General features: G+C 37.0%; 1 protein-coding gene across 2 annotated transcripts in view; it reads right to left on the reverse strand.

Annotated features, from left to right (window-relative positions):
- STK31 (serine/threonine kinase 31) overlaps positions 1-19561 on the reverse strand; it is an 88794-nt gene that overhangs the window by 4926 nt on the left and 64307 nt on the right. For both annotated transcript variants that reach the window (XM_032305853.1, XM_032305852.1), the window contains exon 23: positions 5463-5531. In XM_032305853.1, coding sequence (XP_032161744.1) covers positions 5463-5531 — 69 coding nt within the window. The remainder of the gene's footprint in view (positions 1-5462; positions 5532-19561) is intronic.

Genomic DNA, 19561 nt, shown 5'->3' on the forward strand with positions numbered 1-19561 from the left:
CTGGGGATACAATGATCCCCAACACAAAGCTCCTGCTCTTACTGAGGGTACAGAGCAAATATAATTTTTTTTAACTTAATGATATGATAATCGGTTTTAAAAAGGACACATACACACATAGACCTTTCCATGTATGTTATTTATGATCTGGCAACTTCTAATCTGGTCTCTGTATCTATGACCTTGGATTTTGTTTTTGTTTTGTTTTAGATTCCACATATAACTCTCTGGAAAAATTCACAAGAAACTAGCACTACTGGGAGATCAGACCTGGGTAGCTGGAGGACACATCAACAGGGATGTGCTTCTTTTTGTAACTTTTGAATACTGTATCAAAAACATGTTATATGAAGGAACATCTATTTGAAGAACTACTTTCAAATAAACTTAAGAGTTGTACAATAAAGAATGAATTTATCTGAACTTAAAAGTACTTTAGCAAAGACTGAGGGCCATCTGTTGGACCTATTAATAAATTCTTCTGGGGGCTGGGAATTACTGAATTAATTATCCTCTAATATCTGTCAGTTACGTAATTCTCTGATTTCTCTCCACTTTTGATATGGCCCCTGTAATGTCTAAATTATAGTTCCCTCAATTGTTTGGTAACTACATGTGATTACAGAATATAAAGACAAACCCATTCCTAGCAGTAATAGCTACCTCAGATCCCACAAGGAAATACTCCATAAACCAAATATTCTTCTAATTTGGTCTCCCTAAGCAGCTACCCACATTAAATAGGAACTTTTTTTTTTTTTAAAGATTTTTTTTTATTTATTTATTTGACAGAGAGAGATCACAAGTAGGCAGAGAGAGAGAGAGAGAGAGAGGAGGAAGCAGGCTCTCCATGAGCAGAGAGCCTGATGTGGGACTCGATCCCAGAACCCTGAGATCATGACCTGAGCCGAAGGCTGAGGCTTAACCCACTGAGCCACCCAGGTGCCCCGGAACTTTTTTTTTTAAGAGTTTATTTATTTATTTGACAGAGATCACAAGTGGGCTGAGAGGCAGGCAGAAAGAGAGAGGAGGAAGCAGACTCCCTGCTGAGCAGAGAGCCTGATGCAGGGCTCAATCCCAGGACCCCGGGATTATGACCTGAGCCAAAGGCAGAGGCTTTAACCTACTGAGCCACGCAGGCACCCTTAAATAAGAGCTTCTTCTATTTATTCACCTTCACTTTCTTTATACAGACACCTAGCAGAGTGCCTAGCACACAGCTAACAGAATGTAACTGTGGTAGGCAACTTCTACAATTTTGCGCATGGATCCCTACTTCCTGGTATTCACATACTTACATAATCCCCTCCTCTTAAGTGTATGATTGATGTAGTGAGTTGGTTATGAAAAAACTGTAACTTCAGTCTAGCTAACAGACTTTCTACTCCTTTCTCTGCTTATACACTTTGATGGAACAAGCTATCATGATGGACATATGGCAAAGATTGAGGGCAACTTCTGGTGCACTAGAAAGGGAATGAATTCTACCAACAATCATGAGAGCCTAAAAGCTGATCTTCCTCAGTCAAGCATTAGGACGGCCCAGTCAACAACGTGATGGCAGCCTGTAAAAGACCCTGAAGCAGAGAACCCAAATAGGCTATGCCCAGATTCCTAAGTCACAAACTGTAAGACAGTAAATGCATGTTAAATCACTAAATTTCAGGATAATTTTTTACAGTGTAATTTTTATATCAAGTCTGAAAGAGCAGGAGTTTCAAGTGTTCACTTCGGGTGAAGCTACAACCTCTAATGTATCAGTATCACTATTTTGCCAATGGCAAGAAATCTGTATCCTGTTTTTTAGAAGCATAAAGTATTATCATCTTTGTTATCTCATTCTATACTACAGCCAGCAAGTGTAATAAACAACTTCATGGTCTCCCAAAAGTCATCTCCAAATTTCTTTTTTTACTATTATCCAAGAAGTATGGCAAAGCTCCTTACTAATCATTTCTACTGAGCTTTTTAAAAGCTAATTTCATGGAATATTAGATGCTATAAAACACAATGTTTCTGTGGTCAAATAAATTAAAGGACTACAGAGTTAAACTGTATGTGTTCCTTCATTACAGTACAAATAATCAAAATGGCATGACACTATGTTATCTGGAAAGAAGAAGAAAAACTTTTTGTTTATAGACAGATGACATGATTGTCTATATAGAAATTCTGAAGGCATCAGAAAAAAACTCCTGGAACTAGTAACTGATTATAGCAAGGTTGCCACATATAAAGTTTATATACAAAAGTCAATCACTTTCCTATATACAGCAATGAACAAGTGGAATTTGAATTTAAAAACACAATACCATTTATATTAGCACAACAAAAAAACAAAATACTTTGGTATAAATCTAACAAAATAGGTATGAGATCTATATGAGGAAAACTACAAATCTCTGATGAAAGATATTAAAGAGGGATGCCTGGGTAGCTCATTCAGTTAAGCATCCTTGCTCAGCAGGGAGCCTGCTTCCCCCTCTGCCTGCCTTTCTCTCTCTCATTCTCTGACAAATAAATAACTAAAATATTTAAAAATATGTATATTAAAGAAAAACTAAATAAATGGAGAGATATTCTATACTGATGGATAAGATGACTCAGTATTGTCAACATATCAATTCTCCCCAACTTGATCTGTACGTCCAGTACAATCCCAACCAAACTTTCAGCAAGTTATTTTGTGGATATGAACAAACTAATTCTAAAATTTACATGGAAAGGCAATAAGACTCAGAATAATCAACACAATATTCAAGAACAAAGTTGTAGGACTGGCACTATCCAACTTCAAGTCTTATTATAAAGCTACAGTAATCAAGACTGTGTGATATTAAAGAATAAACCAATATGTTAATGGCAAAAAAACAGACCCATAAAATATAGTCAAATAATATTTGACAAAAAGGAAAAGGCAATACAATGAAGATAGTCTGGTTGGTTTGTTTTTTTGAGAGAGAAAGAGCACAGAAGGAAAGTGAGAGGGAGAAGCAGACTCCTTGCTGAGCAGAGAGCCTGACGCAGGGCTTGATCCCAGGACCCTGAGATTATGACCTGAGTTGAAGACATTTAAACAACTGGGTGACTCAGTTGGTTGGTGCCCCAAAAATAGCCTTTTTATCAAATAGCACTGGAACTACTGGACATCCACATGTAAAAAATGAATGTACACAGATACCTTACACTCTTCACAAGAATTAACACAAAATTGATCACAGATCTAAATGTGAAATGCAGGGCGCCTGGGTGGCTCAGTGGGTTAAGCCACTGCCTTCGGCTCAGGTCATGATCTCAGGGTCCTGGGATCGAGTCCCGCATCGGGCTCTCTGCTCAGCAGGGAGCCTGTTTCCCTCTCTCTCTCTGCCTGCCTCTCTATTTGTGATCTCTCTCTGTCAAATAAATAAATAAAATATTTTTTAAAAAATTATAAAAAAATAAATGTGAAATGCAAAACTGTAAAATTCCTAGAAGATAACAAAGGAAAAAACCTAGATGAAGTTGGGTCTGGTGATGACTTTCTAGAATACAACACCAAATGCCATGAAAGAAAAACTGACAAATTAGACTTCATTAAAATTAAAATTAAAAACTTATGCTCTGCAAAACACACTGTCAAAAAAATTAAAAGACAAGCAACAGATTATGAGACAACATTTGCAAAAGACATTTCGGATAAAGAATAGTTTTTCAAAATATACAAAGAATACTTAAAACTCAACAATTAGAAAACAACATTATTTAAATTGGGCCAAAGACCTTGCCAGACACCTCACCAAAGAGACACAGATGGCAAATCAGCATATAAGAAAATGCTCCACACGTCATGTCTCAGGGAAATGTAAATTAAATCAAGATACCACTATACATCTAGAATACTGACAATATCAAATGCTGGCAAGGATGTGAAGCAACAGGAATGGTAATGCAAAATAGTACAGCCACTTTGGAAGATTGTCACTTGTAACAAAACTAAACATGCTCTTACCATATAAGCCAACAACTGTGCTCCTTGGTATTGACCCAATGAAATAAAAATTTATGCCCACACAAAAACTTGCAAATGGATATTTATTCATAACTCCAAGACCTGTGAGCAACCTAAATGAACTTCAGTAGGTGAATAGGTAAATAAACCATGGTATATTCAGAAAATGGAATATTATTCAGCACTAAAAAGAAATGAGATATTAAGCCATGTTTTTTTTTTTTTTTAAGATTTTATTTATTTATTTGACAGAGAGAAATCACAAGTAGATGGAGAGGCAGGCAGAGAGAGAGAGAGGGAAGCAGACTCCCTGCTGAGCAGAGAGCCCGATGCGGGCCTCGATCCCAGGACCCTGAGATCATGACCTGGGCCGAAGGCAGCGGCTTAACCCACTGAGCCACCCAGGCGCCCTTAAGCCATGTTTTTAAAGATTTTATTTATTTATTTGATAAAGACACAGAGAGAAAAGGAATGCAAGCAGAGGGAGTGGGAGACAGGGAAGTGGGCTCCTCACTGAGCAGAGAGCCCAGTGCAGGGCTCAATCCCAGGACCCTGCAATCATGACCTGAGCAGAAGGCAGACATATAACAACTGAGCCACCGGGGCCCCAAGCCATTTATTTTTAAATAAACATTTTCTTTCTTAAAAAATGGCATGAGAACTTTTAGAGCTTGATTTTTGTAATTCCATAAACTCATTTACTGCCATGGTTATAACCTCTTAATATCTAGTCATACAGGACTATTCTATTTCAAAAGAATTTAATATTTTCAAGTCTTAATGCAGGTTATTTGTTGTCTTTACCTGGAATACCATCACCTCATTCTCTCTTGTAAACTCTTATTTCAATCTTGAAGATTCACCTCAAACTACTTGGTGGCATTTTCTACCTACCTCTCTTCCTTTCACCTTTCTCTGAAGAATTACAAATTAGCTTCTTCCAAAGTACTTTCTTAATACCCTACCTAGAGATCTTGGTTGTTTCCCTGGTTCCCATTTCTAAATTATTCATTTATTCAATGCTGCAGTTCTGGTAATACATCATCTAGTTCAATTCATACTGTGGAACAGATACTCAAAATATGTTGATGGAATACATACATTAATAGCAGAGCAATATGAATGACAGATACATGACAAAGAAAAGACACAGCTAGATGCCTGTAAAATTAGTAAAACATTAATTTTAATATAATATGATCTTGGAAGGCAAGACTATTTTTCTTTAGTTATTACTTACAATATTATATAATTTGTGTGACAAATGTACAATCCAACAATATTCTCTAGCAGTAATTCCCTGCCAATGGTGTAAGAAAGGCATTTGAATTTTTTTCAGTATTTCTTTACTGTAATTGCTATTTTGCATTCTTACAAAAAGCAGAGGATATTTTCAGTCAAATATTTATGTTTACATTACTGCTACAATTACAGCATAGGTTTCCAACCAGTAAATGACAAAAAGGTCACATACCAAATGAAACTGATCCACTTTTGGGATTCCATCTTCATTTGTCTCAAATTTCTGATTTTGAACGGAAAGCTGTTAAAGAAAATGAGAATGGGTAAATTCCTAATGTAACAAAATGCCAATCCTACAGCACAGTCAAATCTGGAACTCTTCATATTCTGGACAAAAGAAAAGAGCTCAAAAAACACACATCAGCTCTTACAGGATAAAAACATTTTCATGTTAATAACTACTTGTTCACAGGAACTAAACAGTTCTTGGGGCTCCTCAAGTATCAGTGGGAGATGATGAATAGACTATAAGCAATTTCAATGCTTCCTCACCTTTCAAGAAAATATATCAAAACTTAGTAGCTTATACAATGTTGATTTCATATATTAAGTACAAGGAAAATAAATCAAGCATGTTTCTTTCCTCCCTAATTCTTAACCTATGTTCAAGAGATACATGTTAAACTTTTAAAACTGTTAAATATGGAGATTTCTTACATACACAAAGTACTCTGAACCCTACATATTCATCACCCAGCCCCAACAACCATCAACCCTATACATAAAACTATATAAATTATTTTTGAGGTAAATCCTATACATCTCATAATTTCATCTGTAAATACATTAGTACATATTTCTAAAAGTTAAAATCTTTTATTTTGACACAATAATAATATCATCCCACTAACAATTCAGTGATTTTTTCTTTTTGAGTAATTCTTTAATATAGACATACCTCACAGATATTGTACATTTGGTTTTAGACTACCTCAGTTAAACAAATATGACAATAAAGCAAGTCAAATGAAGTGTGCAGTAACATTATGCCTAAAAAAGCCTATATACATACCTTAATTTTAAAAATACCTTATTGCTAAAAAATGCTAATTATCTAACCTTCAATGAGTCATAATCATTGATCACAGATCAGAATAAATATACTAGTAATCAAGAAGTCTGAAATATTGCAAAAATTACCAAAATATGACCCAGAGACACTATGTGAGCTGATGCTATTGGGAAAATGGCATCAATGAACTTGCCTGACACAGAATTCTGTACCTTCAATTAGTAAAAAAAAAAAAAAAAAAAGAAAAAGAAAAAGAAAAAATGCTATATCTGCAAAATGCAATAAAGCACAATGAAACAAGATAAGCCTATATAAACTACCCAGTTTTCAAACGTTTTTTTAAGATTTTTTTTTCATTTGACAGAGAGATAGAGAGCACAAGTAGAGCAGCAGGAAGAGAGAGGGAGAAGCAGGCTCTCAGCTGAGCAGGGAACCCAACATGGGGCTTGCTCCCAGGACGCTGGGATCAAGACCTAACCAAACGGCAGTCACTTAACTGACTGAGCCACCCAGGTGTCCCATGATTTTATTTCTGAGTAATCTCTACACCCAATGTGGGATTCAAACTTACAACCCCAAGATCAAGAGTCACATGCTCCATAGTCTAAGCCAGCCAGGTACCCCCAGTTTTCAAAACTTTTATCATCCCATAAATACCAGAAATTATTATACTTTCATATAGTTTACTTAAATCCAGATTCAAATAATTTCCATACATTGTAGTTTAAAAATGAGCAAAAGGACTTACGGTTTCTTCCTTCTCCTTAGCACTAAGTAAAACTATGTTAGAAATAACAGAACACAAGAAAGGAGGTCTGTGAGAGAGTAAAGAGGAAGACAAACTGGTTAAAAAAAAAACCCAGGACTGGAGTGCCTTATGACCCCCACATCCAAAACAACAAAAAATGACTCATCTAGGATAAACTCAAATTAATGAAACTTCTGAAAACTAAAAACAAAAACAAATCTTGAAAGCAACCAAAGAAAAACATTATCTACAGAGAGATATCAACTTGAATAACAGAGAATTTCTTATATGAAACCATGGAAACCAGAAGGAAGTGGCACAACATTTTTCAACTGCTAAGAGAAAAGAACTTTCAACCACAAACTTTATATCCAGTGAAATTATCCCTCAGGAAAAAAGTGAAATCAAAATGTTCATTGATGAAGGAGAACTAAAAGAATATGTCTTGAGAAGACACATTCTTAAAGACTGGGTAAAGGAAGCTTCAACCAAAAAAGAAATGAATTTTCGAGGCACCTGGGTGGCTCAGTTGGTTAAGCATCTGCCTTCAGCTCAGGTCATGATCTTAGGGTCCTAGAATTGAGCCCCCACATGGGGCTCCCCACTCAATGGGGAATCTGCTTCTCCCTCTCACTCTCTCTGTCCCTCCCCTACGTTGTGCCCTTTGAAAGAGTACTGGAGCATTAGGAAGGAATAACAATGGAAACAACAGAAATATAAGGGAATGTCAAAAACTATCCTTCTCATCATAAATTTCCTAAATCATATATAATGACTGAAACAAAAGTTATTACATTATACTATCAGACACTTAAAACAATGATAGTTAAAAGTGGGTAGGGTGAAGGAACTTAAAAGGCTTTTACACTTCACTCAAAGTGTTGAAACACTGATACTAGTAGAATGTGATAAGACACATACATATATTATAATACCCATACCAACTGCTCAGAAAACTACAGAAGTTAATACATTCAAAACACCATAAATAGGGGCGGCTCGACGGCTCAGTGGGTTAAGCCTTTGCCTTCAGCTCAGGTTATGGTCTCAGGGTCCTGGGATCGAGCCCCACATCAGGCTCTCTTGCTCAGCGGGAAGGCTGCTTCCCCTCTCTTTCTGCCTACTTGTGATCTCTGTCAAATAAATAAAATATTTTTAAAAAATAATAAATCAAGATCAACTCTTTAAAAATGTTCAAGTAACCCAAAAGAAGTCAAGAAAAATCAATAAAAAAGAAACAGAGCAAACAAAACAAATAACAAAATAGTAGATTCACCCCCAACATATCAATAATTACCTTAAGTGTTGCAACAACATCGATGGACCTGGAAAGTATTATACTAAAACAAGTAAGTCAGAGAAAGACAAATACCATATAATTTCACTTAATGGGGAATCTAAGAAACAAGCGTTACATGCTGAAATAGATTACTACTTCCCTTACCTCTGTTATTCTACATCTTCCAATGTATATAAAAGCTCTAAGTTCCGGTATTAAAGCACTTTATAACTGAAATACGTAAAGTATGGCTTCTGTCTTCCTGACTGAACCCTGACTAACAGAGTCCTCATAACTATGTCCTATCCTGCATCAAAGCAAAGCAAATTGCAGATTAAAAATCAGAAGGCATTAAAAAGAAAATCACAGGTTCAAAAATGGTGTCACTCAGGTTAAGGTCCCACATCAGTAAACCATGACTTACTACCTAACCTAACTGCAGGATCTGTGTAACTTCCAACTATCCAACATGGGAATTTCTTAGTCAGCACAAGGAAATTTACTGAGAGATGCCCTCCATTCCCTTTCAGAGGATGATCTTGGCTACAACAATGGAATCTTTGCAATAAATTTACTTTTTTTTTCTACTCCCTCTTCATCTTTAAAAACCTTTTCTGTTCTGTAACACTTCCAGAGCTCCCTTCTACTTACTAGAAGGGGATGTATGACTCATGAACTGATTAATAAAGCTAATTAGATCTTTAAATTTTACTGTTGACTTTATTTAACAAAATCTTATCTTCTCACAATCCTTATCTCCTTACAAGCCTCTTACTAACAAGCTGTAAGAGATACTGAATTAACACACTGGTTTAAGAGATAGAAGAGAAATTTGAGAATTCATAAGATAGTAAAAAATGCCAAAGCATGATTAACTGGAAGGGCGAGGTGAGACAGATGGAAGAGTCAAGAAGACTACAAGTTGTCGGCTCAGATGACTAGAAGAAACTGTTTGGGGAAGGCAGGAGAAATGGGATAATGGTAAAGAGTGCACATTCGGGAGTCAGACTGGCCAGTTTTTAATCTTGGTTCCATCTCTCAGCAGCCACTGGATCTGAATAAATCATCTAATTTCTCTTTGCCTCAGTTTCCTCACTTATAAGGCCCCTGCAAGAATTAAGTTAAATAAATACTTATAAAGTAACCATTACATAGTAAGCACTCATTAAGTGTTACCTATTTTTGTTTTTTAGATTTCAGGTAGCTTGGGACATCTGTGTTAGCAGTGTGAAATGCTGTCCTTATGAGGGTCTCTAGTCTTATCACTAAGAATAGCTTGGTAATTAAACACTGAAAAAAGCTGAATCTGGCTGAAAAGTGTAAAGGGTTTCATTATTTATCTTTATTTTTGTGTAAATTTCCACAACAAAACAAAAATTAGACAACAGCTTTACTTGTCCTAATTGGCCTCCTTTTATCTTAGAGGTAATGGTTTTTATGACAGACAAGACTTCCTTTCTTATTATTGCTAGAAGATCAGAACAATCTTAGTGGTTTATTCATAGAAAATATATTCATCGGAACACCTGGGTGGCTCAGTTGGTTGGGCAGCTGCCTTCGGCTCAGGTCGTGATCCCAGCGTCCTGGGATTGAGTCCCACATCAGGCTCCTTGCTCGGCAGGGAGCCTGCTTCTCCCTCTGCCTGCCATTCTGTCTGCCTGTGCTCATTCTCTCTCCCTCTCTCTCTCTGACAAATAAATAAATAAAATCTTTAAAATACATATATATATATATATATATATATATATATATATATATATATTCATTCATCAAGGATGGTAAATAGGCTTGTTTTTCAAACAATACTATTCCTTATGGGTGTTATTTTGAGGTCATATCTGAGATCAATGAGCATGACCACAATCATTTTGCAGTATCTGTTAGAAGGAAAGAAGGGCAACACATGAATTGTGTATTAGCAGCTCCAAACAGGTTTCTGAGTGTATATTTTGTTGTTGCTGTTGTTTTTAGAGTTTATTTTTTTATTTAGAGAAACAGAAGGGGTGAGGAGCAGAGAGAGTATCTAAAGCAGACTCCACACTGAGTGCAGTACCCGATGCAGGGCTCAACTCAGCAATCATGACCTGAGCAGAAACCAAGAGTAAGATGCTTACCTCACTGAGACACTCAGTGAGTCAGGGTTTGTGCACAAACAAGGGTTTGTGATGTGCATTCTATAGTACTCTCATTGGTGGTTCAACTCTACATTCACACCCCTTTTCTTTCTCTCTCTTCTTGTTTCTTTCTCTTTCTCTCTCTCTCCCCTCCCTCCCTTCTTTCTTTCCTGAGATTTTTACTTATTTGAGAGCGAGTGAAAGTGTGAGATATCACAGAGGGAGAGGGAGAAGCAGACTTGCCTCTGAGCAGAGAGCTGATGTGGGGCTTGATCCCAGGACCCTGAGATCATGACCTGAGGGGAAGGCACACTTAAACATCTGAGCCACGCAGGCGCCCCCTGCTATTATTTTCTTTCTTTTCTACTTTTAATTTGTCATGTCTTGCTGTTTTAAAGTACCTCTGTGAATGATTGCCTTGTATCCTTTCTGGAACAAGATAAAGTATCTAGTAAATTAAGGTAAAGTTAGGGCGCCTGGGTGGCTCAGTGGGTTAAGCCGCTGCCTTCGGCTCAGGTCATGATCTCAGGGTCCTGGGATCGAGTCCCATATCGGGCTCTCTGCTCAGCGGGGAGCCTGCTTCCTCCTCTCTCTCTCTGCCTGCTTCTCTGCCTACCTGTGATCTCTCTCTGTCAAATAAATAAATAAAATATTAAAAAAAATAAAAAAATAAAATAAAAATAAATTAAGGTAAAGTTAGCCAGCAGGAAAGCATATATACACAATTGGAAACTCTGGCAAGAACATCAGATTACTGCCATAAATGTAGGAGCTACTAAAAAATAAATGGCACTAGACACTCTGAAAGTAAATAAGAACATCCAAGGAAAGGCTACACAGTGAAAATTTTAATAGAATGTAAGCAAAATCCTTGGGGACACTAACAGTTAACAGGAAGTAAGGAAGAGTTAAAAAAAAAAAAATGCCCAATCACAAAAGTCAAAAAAACTAAGATGTGTCACAGAAAACAATGGGTAAAGGAATTACTGTGGATTTTTGTTTTGTTTTTTGATATACTAGACTTAATAACTGCATTTTTAGGCTGAAGGAAAGATGCAGAATAAAAAGAAATACACTGAAGGTACTAGAAAGATAAAAATAGTGTGAAAGTGACGTTTCAGAATAGAAGATGAGAGGATGGGGTCAAGGCCACAAGTGGATGGCTTGTACTGAAGAATACTTTCAAACTGGACTAGAAGACAGAAGACTGGGTAAAGAAATGATTAGTTTGTAAACAGAAGAACTGAAATTTGAGAGAAAGCACACATGACCTCATTTTTTTCCTTCAAGAAAATAAGGAGTAAGGTCAACTGAAAAGAATGAGAGTGTGATTTCAATAGGTGCTTGAGGAAAGCAGTAAAAGGTTTAAAAGTAAGCTCTGAGGGAAATATGAGAATGAGATGGCTGTGGGCAAGTGAAAGGACTAAAAGAAAGCACTGAGGACCCAAAAGAAATTAAACTGATATAGTGGTGATATTCTGCAAAAGCATTCAGCTTCCAAAGTATAAAGGCATTCAACGGATCCCAGAAAAAATGGAGTAGTCTCACTCAGCTTCAGCCTTAAAAAAGAAATCAACACACAAACATAAGACGACTCTAAAAAGTGGAAAGAAGAAGGTGAAGTACCTAGGAACACCTTGGGATTTGAATATCCTGAGTTCTCCTTTTGAACCTCCTATATTGCAGAGGGAGTGCTAGAAAAAAATGCAATTCAGAAACCCCAAGAGCCACAGATTTTAAAAAAAAAAAAAAAATCCCCTAGAAAAGCCTGATCCCTTTAGCCAAAGAACTGGGAAGACAGTGGTCCCGTAGTATAAAAAACTTTCCTGTAATATTCCCTACTCCAGTCAAATACTAAATGAAAAACTCCCCCATACCACCGAGTGTCACCGGGGCTGAGTGGGAAGCTGGATTTTCATCTCCACCATCAACAAAGAGGCAGAACAAGGCAATGTGAGAAGGCATCAGAAGGCATCAGAAGTGATACTGTCACTGGGACCCAGCAGGGAAGCTAAATTCCAATCCTACTCAGAAGCAACAAAGTGGAACAAAGCAATGTGAGGCAGTGTTAGTGAGACTCTATTTTTTCTTCTCCACTCCCCAAGTGTCAGCAGGACCCAGTGGAAAATAGAACTTCCAGGCTTACCAGGCAGCAAAAGGCACAAGAAAGTAAAATAAGGTGGTGGTGGTAAAGCAGACATTTAAGTATGGCTCCTGTTTCCCAGTGTCAACAGGACTCCATGGAGAGATGAATTTCCACTGCCACCCATCAGCAATGAGAGGAGGCAAGGCATTCACCACAATTTAGCATTCTGCATTTGCTGGGGTGGTGTTAGCAGAGCCAGGGAGGAGATGAAGATCTAATCATATTTGAAACTGTACACTACATTAACTGGGGGCCTATCTCCAAAAAATGAAGGTTAAATAGGATGCAGGGTCTCAGAACATAATACCAAAATGTTCAAAATATGATTGGATACGACATGCCAGACTAAGAACCAAAAAAATCCCAACCTGAATAAGAAAAAGACAGCCAAGAAATACCAAGATGACACAGAGGGATTATCTGACAAAGATTTTAAAGGAGCCATCATAACAATGCTTAAAGATAAAACACACATGGAACAAACAAAATAATAGCCTCAGCAGAGAAAAACACAGAAGATATAGAGAAAACCAAAAGGAAATGTTAGAACTGAAAAAGAACAGAAAATGTTTTTAACTCATTGGCTCAATGGCATGAGGAGTATGACAGAGGAAATCACCAATGAAATTAAAGAAAGAAAAACAGAAAGTACCTAATTTGAATAGAAACCCAAAAAATAGACAGAATCTCAGGAACCTGTGAAACAGTCAGAGAATGATCCAAAATTTATGTCATCAGAACTTCAGAAAACAAGAAGAAAAGTACAGGGTCAACAAAACCATGTGAAGAAATAATTGCTGAACCAAATCTTACAAATTTGGTGAAAACCCTAAATCTACAAATTGAAGACAAGCAAGCCTCAAAGAGAGTAAACCCCAAAAATATATGCCAAGACACATCATAATCAAACTGCAGAAAACTAAAGACAAGGAAAAATTGTAGAAGTGCTAAAGAAAAACATCACATTACCTAGAAACTAATTGATTCAAACGACAGTGGATTTCTCATGAGAAACCATGAAGGATCAAAACTATTCATCATTGGCTTCAGTAAAGGCTATGCCTTCAAGACTTAATAATATGTTTAGTGAAAGGAGAAGGTGGTCTGCACAAAGCCTCAAAAGACTGAAATTCTGGGGCGCCTGGGTGGCCCAGTAGGTTAAAGCCTCTGCCTTCAGCTCAGGTCATGATCTCAGGGGCCTGGGATCGAGCCCCACATCGGCTCTCTGCTCAGCAGGAAGCCTGCTTCCCCCTCTCTCTCTGCCTGCCTCTCTGCCTACTTGTGATCTCTGTCTGTCAAATAAATAAATAAATAAATAATTTTTTAAAAAGACTGAAATTCTGTGATGGGACATCACTTAAGAAGCAGCAATGTCCTTCCTTAACTCACATAATCCTCATGTCCACACCTGAGATAACAATGGGCTCCCTCACAGTGGGCAATTAGTTTCTTAAAGTACTTAGTTAAGTGCCAAAAATGCTTTATGTGCTCCTAGCAAGGGAGGATGTTATCATCGTGTTATAAAATAGACATAATAATGTCCTTAAATTAACAATGTTTGGTCATACTATGGGAAAAATCAAATATATGACTTTACAATTTTTTTTTTAAGATTTTATTTATTTATTTGACAGAAAGAGATCACAAGTAGGCAGAGAGGCAGGCAGAGAGAGAGAGGAGGAAACAGGCTCTCCACAGAGCAGAGAGCCGGATGTGGGGCTCAATCCCAGGACCCTGGGATCATGACCCGAGCCGAAGGCAGAGGCTTTAACCCACTGAGCCACCCAGGTGCCCCAAATATATGACTTTAATAAAATTTATTCACACATGAAAATAAAACTTTTTTTGAAATCAGTAAGAACTTTTTTTAAACATATATAGCAGGCCATAAAACTTACCTAGAATTAAGGTCTCAAAGAGACTAAAGGGAAGAAAAGGAATAAAAGGGAATACAGGATAGTCTGGATGTTCTATGATGGTGTTCAAGGCTGATGAAGGAAAGAAGAGAAGCTAGAAGGTTGCTGACACATGAGGAGAAAAGAAAGACAGTGTACAAAAACATATCGGAGATTTAAGAGCAGTTATAGTAAAATGAGAGGTTAGGAAATCCTGTCAAGATAAAAATGCACTCGACTGAATTCTACTACTTCTGTAAAGGAAAAATTACACAGGATCACAAAACCCTGTTTTTAGAAGGTTCAACTGAAATTACAAGAAGGTACACATCTTAAGTTGTTAAGAAGGTCCAGAAAACCCAAGGTTAGCTGTTCGATGGAACAGATGTTAGTAAACATCTCCTAGAAATACATTAGGAGTTGGAATTTTAAAAAATCTTCAAACAAGTTTCCAAAGAAATGTATAAGGTGCCCTAAATAAAAAAATGAGTAGATGAACTCACCAAGAAAACATGGCGTACTTAAAAAAAAGCCTACTACTTCAGTACATAATTGTGGCTAAATTTAAACATTCATTCTGATACCATAAAGACCTGCATTCACTCAGTTAGTATGTGAATGCCTCTTCTGCACCAGGCACACAGCAGATACAGCAGCAAGTAAGACACACAATCTGTCCCCAAAAAGCTTACATTCTACTGGCAGAAGCAGACAGTAATAAACACAAATAAAAGAAATATATAGTATGTTGAGAGAAAACTAAAGCAGGGAAAAGGATTACATTCTAGATGAGACTAGGCTGAAAAATAAATCTCTGGGCGCCTGGGTGGCTCAGTTGGTTGGACGACTGCCTTCAGCTCAGGTCATGATCCTGGAGTCCCAGGATCGAGTCCCTCATCGGGCTCCCAGCTCCATGGGGAGTCTGCTTCTCCCTCTGACCTTCTTCTCATTCACGCTCTCTCTCACTGTCTCTCTATCAAATAAATAAATAAAATCTTTAAAAAAAATAAAATAAAAATAAATAAATCTCTGCAGGAAGAGTTATCATGTCTCCTTCTTCTGTGAGAATAAGAATCCACTGGTCCTCTTTATCTCTCACATCAAAGTACCCATCGAGGATGTAGCAGATCCAGGTGCAAATGCTCCTCATAGAATATCTTAATCTTTTCTTCATACTTCAGTAGTTTACTTCATATATGGTTATTATGTCCATGTAAGAGTAGTTTCTCTTCAGATCTTCTCTAATTATTGATCATTCTCATATTTGTCAGCAGCCAGCTTCCAGTAAAGAATCCTGAGCCAGCACAGCTGCTCCAGGCTGAACAGGTGGCCAGGCACAGCATGGTGGGGCCACCTCTGGTAGTGGGTAGACTCATCCACATACCAAGCCTGTACTCTGAATGGGCCAGGCTGTCACAAATACCCACCTGCACAATAGCCCAGCCCCAGCCCACTCACCTTGTACCTACTACCCAACTGTTAAGACTTACCACAAAGATACAATAATCAAGACAGTGTGGTATTAGTAAAACGGTAAATATATAGCTCAATGGAACAGAATAGGGTCCAGAAACAGACTTACACAAATATGACCAACTAATATTTTACAAAGAGGCCAAGGAAAGTCAGGAGAAAATAAGCCTTTAACAAATGGTGTTGGAACAACACCACTGCAAAGAACACAGACATTGACATAAACCTCACTCCTTATACAAAAATTACATCAAAACTGATCCTAGAGCTAAAGGTAAAGCATGTAACTAGAAAGTTTTTTGAGGGGAATAACAAGAGAAAATCTTCATGACCCTGGATTAGGCAAAGAATTCTTAGATATAATACCAAAACATAATCCACAGAAGGAAAACAATAATAAATTGAACTTCATAAAAATCAAATCCTTTTTCTCTGCAAAAGACACTGTTAGGAGAATAAAATTATAAGCTGTAGACTAGGAAAAATGTTTGTAAATGACACCTGAGAAGGGATTTACATCTAGACTCTGTGTGTGTGTGTGTGTGTTTAAGATTTATTTGACAGAGAACACAAGCAAGGAGAGTGGTGACAGAGGAAGAGGGAGGAGCAGACTCCCTGCTGAGCAAGGAGCTCAAGGAAGGGCCTTAATCCCAGGATTCTGGGATCATGACCTTAGTCAAAGGAAAACACTTAACCTACTGAGCCACCCAGCCACCCTTATCTAGAATATATTTTTAAGCTCACCACTCAATATTAAGAAATCCAATTTGAAACTGGGAAAAAGACTTAAACAGACACTTCACCACAGAGGATATGAGCAAGGAAATAAAAAGATATACAACATCATTAACCATGAGAGAGATTTAAATTAAAACCACAATGAGACAAGTACTATACACCTATGAGAAATGCCCAAAACAGAAAATAAAAGCAATAATGTTAACAATAATGAAGAGCTTTAAAACTCTCATTCACCACTGTGTGCAGGCAAAATGTTTGGCAAATCCTTATAAAGTTATACCTATAATTACAATCTATCAATCTCTCTCCTGGTATTTATCCTAAAGAAATTAAACATAAACATAAAACCTATATAAAAATGTTCACAGCAGCTATACTTATAGCCAAAAACTGTAAACAACCCAATGTCCTTTCATGGGTAAACAGATAAACCTGACACATTGATAAATACTACTCAGCAACAAAAAAGGAATAGACTATTGCTATACTAAACAACTTAGATGAATCTCAGAGACATGCTGAGTGAAGAATTTAGTCTCAAAAGGTTCATAATCACCATTTATATGACATTCTTAAAAAAAAAAAAAAAAAAAACCCACAGTGATAGAGAAAACAGCAACAGTTCCCAAGGGTTAAAAGTTAGGGGAAGGGACTACAAAGGGACAGCAGTTCGAAGTTTTTTCGAATTATGGAAGAGCTCCTCATCCTAATTATGATAATTATACTAATCTATACATATGTTAAAATTCATAGGACTGAATGCCAAAAATAGTCAACCGTACTACATGCTAGTTAGAAAATAAAGTTTTAGGGGTGTCTGGCTGCTCAGTTGGTAGAGCATGTAATTTTGATCTCTGGGTTGTGAGTCTGAGCCCCACATTGGGCATAGAGATTACTAAAAAAACTTAATTTTAAAAGAACTTAACACTAAAGAAGAGCAGAAATTCAGCACAAAAGTGTACGAACTCATATAGAGCTCTTTACTACCATTTGAAGAAGAAAGAAAATAGATTAAATAAAGACTATTACCATACATAACTGGTATCATATGACAGCTCTGAGGAACATAAAAATAGACAACACATTTACTTTCATCGCTCTGATGTAAAGAAGAAATAGATTACTGAAGCAATGATTAAAATGATGCCAGTTTAATCATTTCCATGGCTATGATGGTTCTATGAAGCCAAACTCTAAATACACAAGCCAGCAAAAGGCTAAAACTTGTGAATAATTAAGTGAGAAATGAGATCCCCTATGATTACCATGTGTGTAGGTATAAACACTCTTTTGGTAATAGCTTTATTGAGATATAATTGATGTTCAACAAACTACATATATTTTAAGGTAGTATGATTAGTTTTGATCTAGGTATATACCTACAAAATCACCATAGTCAAGCTAATGAAACATAGTGATCATGCCAAAAAAATCTGGTCATGCCACTTTATAATCCATCCCTCCTGTTTCTCCTCTACCCTCAAACCCCAGGCATTAATGATCTCCTTTATGTCACTAAAGGTAAGTGTACACTTTTCAGAAGTTTATATAAATAGAACCAAAAAATATGTAGTCTTCCTTTCCTCTGGTTTCCTTAGCCTGGCAGGATGATTTTAAGATTCATCCATATTATTGGATGTATTGATAGTTCTTTCCTTTTTATTGCTAGTAGTATTCCAATAGATATACAGCAAACTGTTTATCCATTCACCTAGTTGATAAGTATTTCAGTTCTTCCCAGTTTGGGGCTATTAAAAATATCTGAATATTTGAATATTTGCATACAACTCTGGGTGGACATATGCTTTCATGTTTCTTGGCTAACTACGTAGGAGTAAAAATGGCTGGGTCACATGAGAGGTTTTATGTTTAACCTTTTAACAAACTGCCAAATTTCGTTTTCAGAATGGTTGCTCCACTTACATTACTCTCAGCAATATATGAGAGTTGCAGCTGTTACACATCCTAGTCAACACTTGGTATGGTCACTCTTTTTGATTTTAGGCATCCTAGTAGAAGTATAGTAATATATCATTTGGGGTGGGTTTTTTTTTTCAGATTTTATTTATTTGACAGAGAGAGACACAGCAAGAAAGGGAACATAAGCAGGTGGAGTGGGAGAGGGAGATGTGGGGCTTGATCCCAAGACACTGGAATCATGACCTGAGCCGAAGGCAGACACCTAAACTGTCTGAGCCATTCAGGTGCCCCACATTTTGGTTTTTATTTGCTTTTGCCTAATAACTAAAGATGCTGAGAGCATCTTTTCCCATGTTTATTTAACATCTAGGCATCCTATTTTGTAAAATGTCTATTTAAACAAATTTGTCCATTTTTAAACTGAGCTGTCGTCTCATTGACTTTTAAGAGCTCTTTGTAAACTAGATACATGCTTTTTGCAAATACTTTCTCCCAGTCTGTGTATGTCTTGCCTTTCACTTTTGTAGAAGTGTCTGCTGAAAAGCAAAGTTTTGAATTTTGATCAAATATGAATTACTGATTTTTTTTTAGATTTTTATTTATTTGACAGAAAAAGATCACAAGTAGGCAGAGAGGCAGGCAGAGAGAGGGGGGGAAGCAGGTTCCCCACTGAGCAGAGAGCCTGATGCGGGGCTCAGATCCCAGGACCCTGGGACCATGACCCGAGCCAAAGGCAGAGCCACCCAGGCGCCCCTGATTTTTTTCTTTTATGCTTGATGTTTTTTAATATCCTATTACAAGAAATCTTTGCCAAACTCAAAGTTAATAAAATAATTTCCTATGTTTTATACCAGTTTTAAAGACTTAAGTTTTAATGGTAATTCTAAGAGGCACATGCACCACAATGTTTATAGCAGCAATGTCCGCAATCCAAAATATGGAA

This window comes from Mustela erminea, chromosome 11, assembly GCF_009829155.1.
Source record: "Mustela erminea isolate mMusErm1 chromosome 11, mMusErm1.Pri, whole genome shotgun sequence".
Taxonomy (NCBI): Eukaryota; Metazoa; Chordata; class Mammalia; order Carnivora; family Mustelidae; genus Mustela; species Mustela erminea.